The sequence below is a fragment of the Mastigoproctus giganteus genome, chromosome 4 (genome assembly GCF_048544385.1).
Source record: "Mastigoproctus giganteus isolate SK-2022 chromosome 4, ASM4854438v1, whole genome shotgun sequence".
Classification (NCBI taxonomy): domain Eukaryota; kingdom Metazoa; phylum Arthropoda; class Arachnida; order Uropygi; family Thelyphonidae; genus Mastigoproctus; species Mastigoproctus giganteus.
In genome coordinates this window covers 190,181,050-190,193,430 of record NC_143578.1, presented here as the reverse complement: position 1 = coordinate 190,193,430, position 12,381 = coordinate 190,181,050, and the positions used below count along the sequence as shown (strand labels likewise).

The 12,381-nt window shown below is 34.9% G+C and overlaps 1 protein-coding gene across 2 annotated transcripts in view; it reads right to left on the bottom strand.

The window, feature by feature from the left end:
• Positions 1 to 697: 697 nt before the first annotated feature.
• Positions 698 to 12,381, bottom strand: part of LOC150087278 (uncharacterized) — a 54,237-nt gene continuing 42,553 nt past the window's right edge. For both annotated transcript variants that reach the window (XM_090371107.1, XM_090371108.1), the window contains one exon: positions 698 to 2,909. In XM_090371107.1, the coding sequence (XP_090227233.1) occupies positions 1,519 to 2,909 (1,391 nt within the window). In that variant the 3' untranslated portion in view covers positions 698 to 1,518. The remainder of the gene's footprint in view (positions 2,910 to 12,381) is intronic.

The following is a 12,381-nucleotide window of genomic DNA, read 5'->3' as shown; positions in this document are numbered from 1 at the left end:
ATTCCAAGTTTAAAATTGTAATAAGTCCTTGCAATTAACCACTCAAACAGCCATGCCCCACTTATTTAAAAATCATTCATCACATCACATGTTTAATATCACTGAGGTTTAATCTCCTTGATCTTTCTGCATTTTTCAGTTTATGGTTATTGCATTTTCAATTTAAAAATGTATTTGGGGTGGAGCACATTTTTAAGAACCTTATAAAAACAGTGCATTAAAAAATTACAAGCCTGAATCTCAAAAAAAAAAAAAAAAAAAAAGTGGATTATTTTTCAGTCAAGTAAAAGAGTTTTAAATAAAACAAAATGGCACTTTGTGCACCATTTTGTGACAAGGAATAACTGTTGTCCATGAATTTTATTAATAATTAAAAAAAATGCTTGATGGCTGGGCAGTCTGGATAGTTAAATACATACACTGGCCAAAATAAATACGAACCCTTGTAATAAGATTGTCACAGACAGAAGAAATGTAAATAAATTCAAGGCAAAGTGGGACACGTGGATAGGATGTATTGCCTCATTTGGGTACAAAGACAGGCTGTTTGACAGCTAAACCTGAAGCCAGAATGGGGGGGAAAAAATCTATCAGACTTTGAAAAAGGTCTTATTGTGGGTGAACATTTTAACAGGCGCCATGATTCAAGAAACGAAACAAACATAACTGGTTTCTCAAGCACATCCATCTCAAAGGTGTAAATGTGACAGAAAAATAACTTTAACAGCAAAGCCATCATATTCTAAAGAAGACTGTATAGAAAAATAGGATATCCAGTGTGCAGCAAGTAACATCTGAATTCAACTAAGCCCAGAACTACCCTATTTCAACCCATATTATGCACGGGGAATTGAAGAAACTGGGTATTTGTAGTCACTTGCCCATTAGGAGCCACTTGTTTCAGAGAAAACAGAAGAATTCACTTGCAGAGGGCAGAGAACATTATGATTGGACAGTGCAACAATGGAAGAAAGTCATGTGGTCAGACAAATCACTATACACTGTTTTGCACTGATAATAGGTAGAGAGTATGGCGAGAACCTCATGAAGCAATGGACCCTGCTTGCCTTGTTAAGACAACCCAAGTGTCTGGAGGTGGTATGGGAAATATTTTGTTGGCACAGACTGGGTACATTGATACTGGTGAAAGGTCAAATGTCATCCAGGAGATACCTGAATTTTGTATTAGATCGACTGCACCCTACAATGTTACACTTTTATCCCCAAGTGATGATCATGATCTCAATTCTATTGAGAATGTGGGATATTCTGGAGAGAGAGAGAGTGCTATTTGGCAACGATGTCCTCTTCCTTCAACTCTATCACAGCTATGCGATATTTTGCTGGAAGAATGGTTACAATTAGACCAAAACGCATAAAACACCTTATTGAACCTATGCCACACCCACACTTGCTGTTATTCGAGGCAAAGGTGGCCTGTTCGATACTGAATAAAGGTTTGTATTTTTTTTTGGCCAGGGTGTATATTATAATTAAAACATATCAAAATAAAAGTGCTTAATTCTTGGTCAATTTTTTAAACACTTGAGCATATTCTACATCATTATGCAAAAAATGATGCGGATTATTTTCACTTACAGTGCCTTCTTTACATGGTATAAAGATACCAGCAGCTACATTCACATTCATATAATCATTTGGCTTAAACTTTTCTTCTGTACTCCCTTCCATGGTAGACAGACTTTCTGTTTTTTTCAAATCCACAGAAGCACATTTTGCAACATTTGTATATGCTGGTTCAGAAACAGTTGTTGGTGGACATACTGTTTTGGAAACTTTGGTTGGCAACAATTTGCCATAAACATTTTGTGAATCTAAAGCTGGGCTAACAAAGTTTGATGCCTGGTATCTTAAATGATCACATCTATGTGATTCAGTAGGTGGCTGCTGAATACCTGTGTTTCCTGTTATGGGATGCTGTGGTAAAACAGACGCAGAAATCTCTTCAACATGAAGGCAAACATCACTTACTTTATCGGTTAGAAGGCAAACTGAGGCAATGTCTTGGATACTTGCAGTTTCTTCTAAAACTGCATAAAGGGGTTCACCTTTTGAAGCATTTTTTGGAATTTCTTCACCAATATCTCTGCCGAGAGTTTTCCAAGCTTCAATACGCTCTTCTGGCTCATCATACAGAACTTCGCTGCAGTCTTGAGGTTTGGAAGCTACTTTTTCAAGTTCACCAGGATCTTCGTAAAGATGATCCCCTATAAAAATATTGCTATATTTTGCCATGTGCAAAACATTTACTACTGATTCTTGAGGTACAGGGATCTTTTCATCTTGCTTTAATTTGGTTTTTCTTGGTGGCTTACTAACAGGAGGATTCTGTTTCCCTGCAACTTTCTCCTCCTCAGGTAGTTTTATATTTCTTCTATTTAAAGATTTTGCACATGCTGATTCTTCACAATTTTTATCCCCACTAAATGGAGGCTCTGACAATGTTTTTTTATCTTCCCTCAAAGAATCTTGCTTCATCAGTGGATCTTCAGATGAGAGAACTGACTGCCTTCCAAAAAAGGTGGAAGATGTTTTATCAATTCCTGGACTAGGACTTCCAGGAACTGCATCATTTTGGGAAGCTTTTAGAGAATTAACATTTGCATCAACTGTCTGAAATATTGTACTCCCATCTTTAGTTGAAAAAGTAAAGAGACCTTCACCAGAGGGACATTTCCTCCCAGCTTCAAATGAGAAACTATCTTTACTGCATCCATAGCGACGTATGTGTCGGTAGGGCCAAGTAAAAACTACTTTCCCAGTACGATTCTGAGACCATTCTTCAGCAAGAGAAATACTAATGGCAGTTATTACTAGATGATATTCTCCACTAAGAGCACAACGAATGGTAGCTTCTGTCTCCATTGCTTTCACAGGATAGACCTCAGCTAACATAAGAAAGACACATATTAATAAAAAAAGCATTGATTATAAAAAAAATTTTTTTCTGTTTTTATAAATTCCACTTAAATACTGAGAATAAAATATTTTTCAGGTTTTATGACAGCCAGCAATGATTGTCTGATAGAGATGATTATTATGGAGGAAGTTAAACATAAGAAGGGCAGATGGGATCTATCCAGTTATATTAAAGGTGGTGGCAAAGGAAGTAAGAAACCCCTTAGCCATAATTATGAGAGCATCCTTGGACTCAGGGTAAGTCCCCAAGGACCAGAGATGCACAAATGTATCCCCAATTCACAAAGGGGGACCTAAGGGTGACACGAGTAATTACAGATCTGTTCCGGGGAAAATAATAGAGTCAGTGGTTAAAGATGCACTGCAGGATCATCTAGACTAGACTGCAGTAATAATTCAGACAAAGCATGGGTTTGTTAAGGAAAAGTCTTGTCTGACAAATTTGATTGGAACTATGATGTGGTTACAAAGGAATAGGATGCAACAAATAATTTTGATATCATATCGGTGCTTCCCAAGAATAATCACCATCGCTAGTATTTCATCTTGTCCAAGACAGAAAGAAGTACAACATGGTGATCGCCAACCTCCAATAGGAGATGGCATCAAAAGAAGATATCATATACTTGGATTTTAGGAAAGCTTTTGACACTGTTGTGCATGGAAGACTACTGTACAAATTGTAGCAGTATGGTGTTAAGGGTAAGTTGCTACAATGGATAAAAGGGTGGTTGAGTGGGAGAAGGCAGAGTGGTAATCAATGGGCACTGCTCTTTGTGGACTAATGTTATTAATGGAGTTTCTCCCCCCCATGGTTCGGTGTTGGGCCCACTGTTGTTTTGTATATTTGTCAATGATATTGATGAAGGTATATCATGCTTAATGTCAAAGTTTGCAGATTATACAAAAGTTGGCAGGATTGTTAATGACAGTAATGGCAGTGTGCCAATGTAACAGGATCTAGAAAATTTGAGTAGATGGGCTGAGAAATGGCAACTGATGTTTAACATTGACAAATGCAAAGTACCACATATGGATAGAAGTAATCACACAGAAACAAACCAACTGAGTGGTACTACACTTAGGGTGGTAGAAAATGAAAAAGATCTGGGAGTAATTGTGCAGACAGGCTGTTAGAGCAGGTCATGGGGTATTGTCAATGATATACAGGAATTTTGCAAGTAGGGAAAAGGAAGTGATTATCCCTTTGCATAAGGCAATGGTCAGGCCACGCCTTGAATACTGCATACAGGTCTGGAGGCCTCATTTTAGATGATGTTGAGTTGCTTGAGTGTGTACAGAGAAGGGCAACAAGATTGGTGAGGAGAATGAAGAGGTTGTCTTACCAAGAAAGGCTTAAGTTCTGAAAATTGCAGTGGCTGGAGATTAGACACCTGTGAGGTGATCTGACTGAGGTGTATAAGGCCTTGAATGGTTTGAGCACACTAAATTGTGATGGGATTCTTCCGCTTGCTCAGATTAAGAACCCGAGGGGGCCATAAATTCAAATTGAGGAAAGACAGTTGTAGAATAGATGTGTGGAAGTTTGCCTTTAGCCAGCAGGTGGTTAATTGTTGGAACAAACTTCCATCTGTTGTTGTGGAAGTTGATAACTTAAATAAATTCAAGGACGAACTGGACAAACTTTTAGAGGGAATGGATATGTGAAATTGTTTTTTTTTTTTTTTTTTTCATACACTTGCTTTCTGGCAACACATGCCTCCATTACTACCACTACTACTACATTAGGTAGTAGTGTTAATAGAAGTACTAGGGACAAGAATATTCTGGAATTTGTCACTTGATTCTGATGATATTAGGGCCAACAGTACAGAAATCCTTTCTGGGGTATGATCATGGAATGCTAAAGTGGTTGATAACGAGTAAGGTGGCACTTGTTAAAATAAAAGGCAGGGATTTTAATTTCAGGTCTATAACAGATTAAGGTGCTACATGGCCTCTATCAACAGGGAAGACTGGGTAGGAAGAATGCAGGTATATATGTACAGAGTTTTAAGAAAATATAACACAAGGAGAATGCTGAGTTAGATGAATAAGGAACTGCCGAGTTTAACAGAGGAAAGAAAGATAGAACTGGTCAGCCATTAACTATGATTTAAAGGAAATTAAAAATGATTATTAAAGCGAATCACATCAATTTACACTTAATATTTTGGCAGCGTTTTGAGGCTCAACTGAACACTGTCTTCAGACCTACAGAGGAAGTTAAAACATGAAAGAAATCAAATTAGCAATTATAGGGATAGAACAGAATTGCATTATGAAGTTACATTAATGAATTTTAATACAATATTGGCATTAAGTTAAGATTAATTACTTTAAATTAAATTCTTTCTGAAATTACAAAGAATATTTTATGAGAAATTGTCCACGGGTAATATTGAGAAGATTTCAATTTAAATTTGGAAAACACGAGGGCCACCTGGCATTATAGAAAGGTGCACAATAAACATACAGAAAATTATGTTAATTTAACTCTGAAGTGGGGGATATGGAACTAAAATCTAAAGGAGGATTATTGAATAAGTAAGATTTTGGAAAGGCTTACCTGAATTCTGAAGTGTGTGTGCGTGCAGACTGCTAGATTGGGATAACTGAACTGGTGGGGCGTGACTGTTTTTATAGTACAAGAGAGGATGTAATCAATCAAAAAAAAAAATTTAGAATCAAACAGATTGTAAACTTTGCAAAGGTGAAGTGCTTTTTAATTTCAATTATTTTTATTGTACAGCATTATTACAATGAGATAATTTCAGAAAGAAAATTTATAATAAATAAATGCTGTATAAACTTGGGATCAGGCAACAAAGATTTTGGCAAATGAGCTTATCAACAGTTGTACCATACAACCAGAAGTGACCCCAGATCTATCAGCACCCTGTGCAAAATTTTTTGGTGCACCCTCTCAGACTTGAAATTTACAGCAAATCAGTGAATTTTCGGGGCATTTTGGCACCCTGTTCGAGGGAACCACTCGATCGTGCCTTAAGCCAGCCCTACATAAAACATGATACTGTACTGCACGATACATGTTGTATGAAATATAAAATAAAGTACAATTGTATGCATTAAATAAATAATGCATCAATTATATTACAAAAAAGATATACAAAAAGGAAAGGGGGGGGAAAAGCCATATCCATTCATATCATTATGTGTATGGAAAAACTGCTCCTAACTTTGATTTATATACCATTTGAAGGGTGCAGTGCAAATTGGGAGATTATTGTAATAGGCTAAAAGACAAAAGTTTGTTCATTTCTCATATTCAGCAATCATGAATTATGGTATCACCCCATTATCTAATATGGTAATGCAATATGATTTTGTCACATGTTTACTGTTCCACTGCATATACTGTATAAGCATATATGCTACTGCTTTAGTCCTTTCCCGGCATCTCCGTAGCCAGGTGGGAAGGAGCAGCAGTGCGTAGCACACGCTTCTTGATTAGACCGGGGTTCGAGCCCGTCACCAACAAATATGGAGGATGCAGAAAGGTCAGGGAATGACCACCACATATTCCTGGAGCAATATGGCCTTAGTTGCTAATGCTCCTAAAAACTAAAATAACTAACTAGTCCTTTCCCTTATGGCTGTGATAATGGAATAGTGTGCAAAATTTGTTGGTGTAAATTTTTTTTTTTTTTTTTTAACTCTTTCAATTAATGAGTTTTCTGAATGTGGGCTCGTGGTAATGAATTTTCTCACTGTGGAATCCATAAATGAATATATATATTTTTTTATCCTTAAGTATGGATATTAGGGATATCCATACTTAAGGATATTACTTCAAGATCTGAATTCCACAGAATTAAAGCATTTTTAGACCAAAAGTGAACAACAGTAGCTGAGAGATGTGATCTCTTGTTTTGATTTTCGAAGCAGCTATTTCTCTGAAACTATCTACTATTGTTGGAAACACATAAGAGATGGCAGCACATAACAGAAGATTAAGGCTTTTTTTTATGTTAACTGACACTATTTGAAAATGCAAATACCTACGTTAGGTAACTCCCCCCACAGAGCCCACACCCTGAAAACATAAATTCATGTGCACACTATGAAAAAGGGTTAGTTTTCTGAAACACAGTATTTTCAGCATATGGAACAAGCTTTTCATGGATTTAGTCATTTTGGAAAAAATTTGTCATGTCGTACAGAATGACCACTTGTCTTCAATATACACTGAGTGGCCAGTTTATAAGGTAACCAACCTAATAAGAAAGCAGCACATCTCCATTGCCATTCTACATTCTGACTCATGCACACTTGACTATGCATGAGCCAGAATGTGGTATTCCAAAACTTTTTTTCATACATGCAATATGAAAATTAGCCCACAATACTTTTACATATGAGGTGTGGCAATAAAGTTCCCAGATTGGCACAGTCATATTCGATGAGTTTGAAAATAAATGGAACTGGTATGTTGTAGTTCAAAATTCCTCTAACAGATGGTGGTACAGAGATTGTCCAGTAAACTGACAGGTTTCAAGTAACAACCAGTTTCATTAATAGCTTTAACATGCTGTGTAACAATTTTTTAATGGAGCAACAAACAAATGTCAAATTTTACTTTAAACTGGGAAAATCTGTAACAGAAATGTATGAAATGTTAATCTCATCACCATAAATGGTTAAAAACTATGGTGATGAAATGTTAAGTCATACCAGTGTATCTAAATTAGTTCAAACTTGATTCAAGAAGTGGGTGTCCGTCAACTTCTCAAAATGAAGATAGAGTGCAAAGAGGTTTGGGATATTGTGAAAAGAGATTGTCATTTGACAATCTCTTTTCACAGGTCTGTGCAAAATTTGTGCTGCACAGTCTCATGTATGAGGAGAAGCAACGAAGAGATGTGAAGACTCCATTGTCTTGATAAATCTGCAAATTGCAGACTTATCAAGACAATCCTAATTTCCTCAATTGTATTATCACTGGAGATGAGCAATGGGTGTTTCAGTACGACCTAGGGACAAAGTGTCAGAGCATGCATTGGACTTCAAAATCATAACCAACAAGTTTCATTTACAGAAAGTCCAGGATCAAGGTGATGCTGATAATCTTTTTTGACAAACAGGGTGCGACTCTCAAGGATTTGTACCTGAAGGGGTGAGAGTCAATGGTGCTTCTAAGACAATCAAAGTGTATTTCTTGAGTGAGGCCACAATTTTGAGAGAAAGGAAAGACATAACCGCCAAACTGAACATCATCTCTTTGGATGCCTTTGCTGACTCTTTTCAGGAACTTTAGAATGGTGTAAAGAGTGCATTCAATATCAGGTGGTGATTATTTTGAATAAAACCATTTCTGAGTTCCTTCACTTTGTGTTCTTTTTATTTCACCAGTCCAGGAACTTTAATGCCACACTTCGTACATAACATATAAACAGCCCCCAATCTGTCTAGTCAGTGTGTGGATTTAAAATCAATATCCCGACCACACAGAATAGAACTGGTGGTCCCAGAGTGGGTCAAGAAAAGTGGGCTGACAAATTTGTACTGTATTCCCTATATTATTTGAGATTAATTAGTTTAACAAGTATTTCAACCATTATATCTGTATTTATTTTATTCCTGTATTTAATACAGGAATAATGTACATGATTTATGTATTACATAAAACACTATATTACATAATGCATTAAGTGAGTTCATCTAATTATATTCATGTTCTAATTCAAAAGGGCTTAATACAACAATGCAAAAAAAGTACACACATGAAAGAGAAAAAAATAAAACTGAGGTTTGTGAGAAAATTATGGGAATTAACAAGAAAAATTTGGTAATGGGTTTTTTTTTTTTTTTTTTTTTCAATTCCTGATTCTACAGTTCATATGATTATTTCAGTTTCCTACTCATTTCTTAAGACCATATTCTCTCTTCTGCTGGGCCAAACTTTAAAGGACTATGGCTTTCAAAACAAGCTCAAGAGTAGTTAGTTCCATATATGATGTCTTAATTTTTTTTTTTATTGTGTCAAGAATTACATTTCATTATAGCTAACTACAAACTGATGACAATATCAGAGATTCTGATTTTATTGTAAATTCATTTTACATATTGCATCTTTATTTTTAATAAATTTAGTACTTTCAGAGTTTTATTTTAAAACTTTATTAATCATTAATTTTTGCTGCGAAAACTACTATTACCTAAGGAGTTTTCTGCAAAAAAATTATTATCACTAAAGAGTTTTACCATTAAAACTATTATAATTAACTCTGTAAAGTCCAGCACATTTAAAAAAAAAAAAATTCATGCTAAACATGCTGCTAGAACAGCTCATGAGGCTCTATCATTGGCAAACAAACTTTGCAGGCAGGAACAAAGAGGTGTTCACCTCATATGCAGCAATGGTTAGACTACATATAGGGTTTAAAACCTCATTTTAGGAAGGCCATAGATTAGTTGGAAAGTGTGCAGCAAAGGGCAACAAGATTAGTTGGGGGTACAAGAGGATATATTCTTACCAAGAAAGACTGGGGTTCTGTAAATTGCAGTCTTTAGAAATTAGGAATCTGCAAAGTACCCTAATCGAAGTGTAAAAGAAACTAAATGCTGATGAGTAATCAGCTCTTGGAATGAACTTCCACCTTATTAATGAATTATTGGACAAATTACACTAGTTTACAAATTTAAGTTTGTTCACTGGGGTTTGAATTTCAATAGATCCTACTGCCGAAATATGTTGCTGCGATTTTAAATATGACTTAGATTTTTTTCTATCACATCCAGATACATCACAATTTAAGAAATAAAAAAGTATTCCTTTTTTTACGAAAGTATATAACTTTATTGTATTTAGTAATGACAAATTGATATGATTATTTCATATATCAAAAAATACATAAATACTAACAAGTATTAATCAAAATTCTGAAACTTTCATTATACCTTCGTCTCTTTGTTTGAAAAGAATGTTTAATCGTTTTACTTTTATGTACAGTGGTGTTTTACTTTTATGTACAACAACTGAGAGCAAAGTGGAGGAGAAATTGTTAAAATTAAACATAAAAAAAGGCACCTGGGGTGCACGGGATCTATCCAGTTATATTAACGGAGGCAGCAAAGGAAGTAAGCAAACCCTTAGCCGTAATTATGAGAGCTTCCTTGGACTCATGGAAGGTCCACAGGGACTGGAGGTGTGAAAATATATCACCAATTCACAAAGGGGGTTCACAAAACGTGGTTCACTATAGAACTGTTAGTTTAACTTGTGTTCCAGGGAAAATAATGTAATCACTGGTTAAAGAAGCATTGCAGGATCATTTAGACAAGACTACAGTAATAGTTAAAACACAGCATTGGTTTGTTAAAGGAAGGCCTTGTCTGACCAATATGATTGGATACTGATGTGGTCACAAAGGAACTGAATGCCAAAAATAATTTTGATATCACATACTTGGATTTCTTGATGAGAATCAACCGAAAGAGCAAGCTTGCTTTAGGACAGGATTCTCAAATATGGATCACCTTCACGTAATATCACAGCTAATGGAGAAAGCAAATGAATATAAAACACCATTATGCCTGGCATTTGACTCTATACAGCATAAGGCAATGTGTTTCAGGCACTGGAAAGACAAAGTGTGATCAGTGTTGCCAACTCTTAATAATATTTCCCGCTAGCCGCATACTCAAAATCCGCTATTTTTAGCACTTGACCCGCCAAATTTTTTAAATTTTCTTTGTTTGTACTTTGTAGTGAATAAAAACAAACAAATAGTATATATAAATAGTTATTTATATAACTATAACTGTTTGTAATATAAAAATATATAATATATAACTGTTTGTAATATAAAATCAATATTTAAAAATCTAAATTAATTTCGAAATTCAATACCTCCTCATCATATGCTTCTTGTGTACCTATTTTGCGAAGCACTTCTTCAGGTAAAACATAATTTTTACAACACTTTTCAACTCTTTTGAGCCGTATCGTACTGATAAGATTGCATTAACCGTGCCAACACTCATTCTGTTGCGTGTTTTGTTTTTTACTAGATTTAAGTTGCTGAATATTCTTTCCACATCTGCATTGGATAATGGCAAAATTAAAATTCCCAATGCAAATTCGATAATTTCTTTAAATGGATTTTTATCGCTTGCATCTCGATATTTCGAAACTTCTGACCAAAACTTCATTGTATTGTTGATGTTTTCCCATTTAACGAGAGTAATGTTTATATACTGTTGCCTGTTGTTGTTGTGATAAGTTTATTCATTATTAATTCATTTATTTTTCTTTCAAATTGGTAACCTAAATATGGCTTAGGGTATAAATAATTATTAATGTCCTCTTCTATCCTTTCAATATGTGTATTTGGTAAAAACATTTTATTGGCAATCATCGAAAATAGCATGTTTAAATCATGTAGTAATAATGTAGGATCGGCAGTATTTGATTCAAAAGATTTGTTTACTCTTTGTACTTCAGATAAGATAGGTTTTAAAATAAAAGATATGCTAAATTACTTTCATCTTTGAACATTGAATAAAGAAGTTCTGCAGTATAACATTTGTCAGGCAAACGAGTTATTTCAAAATGGGCTTTTAATTCAATATACTGTTCTAAAATTCTTGTTATAGGAACTTCAATGGATAACCACCTTGTTTGACACGAATGAACTATCTTTTTCGGATCTGCACCATCGTTTATGGCACTGTACACTGTATAAATATTTGAATTGATTTTGTCGGCTGGTGGATTTACTAAAGGCACGATTTTGCATTGCACGAGGGTTTCTAGGAATACAACTATCGTGCAATACAAGGACTGACTATACTAAGATATTATTACACTGTAGTTATTAGAAATAATTATTACTTATTACTCTTATTACTTATTGCTCTGTGGTTATTAGAAACGTTGAAAGAGATGTCGGTAATTCGGATCGCATTTCTTGGAAGCCAAACAAATACGACGAAGAAAAATTATCCAATGCCATTCCTTCGCTGTTTCAAAAAAAGGCGTCATTAGAATTTTTTCCACATTTTTAGATTTGATTCAACAATTTAAAGCTATGACCCAATGATCAGGTCGTTTGACCGCGAGCGTAACTACGTCAAATTGTTGGGGTTCTCCTCAGGGAAATCCAGAATAATATAAAACGGATTCTTCGCTTTATAAAAAAACAAACTATGAAATATGATATCCCTACTATTTCAATTATGAATTATTTTTATTGTTAATTAAATAATTAATTGAACAATTAATTTAATATTTCTTAATATAAATGTTACATTGCCAAAATACATAAAATGCTAAACATTTATACTCTTCCCGCTAAAAAATCCGCTATCCGCTATTTCATACTTTTATCCGCTAAACCTGAAGCAATTCCGCTAAAACTAGCGGGAAAACCGCTAAAATGGCAACACTGAGTGTGATACCCCATATATTATGATTTT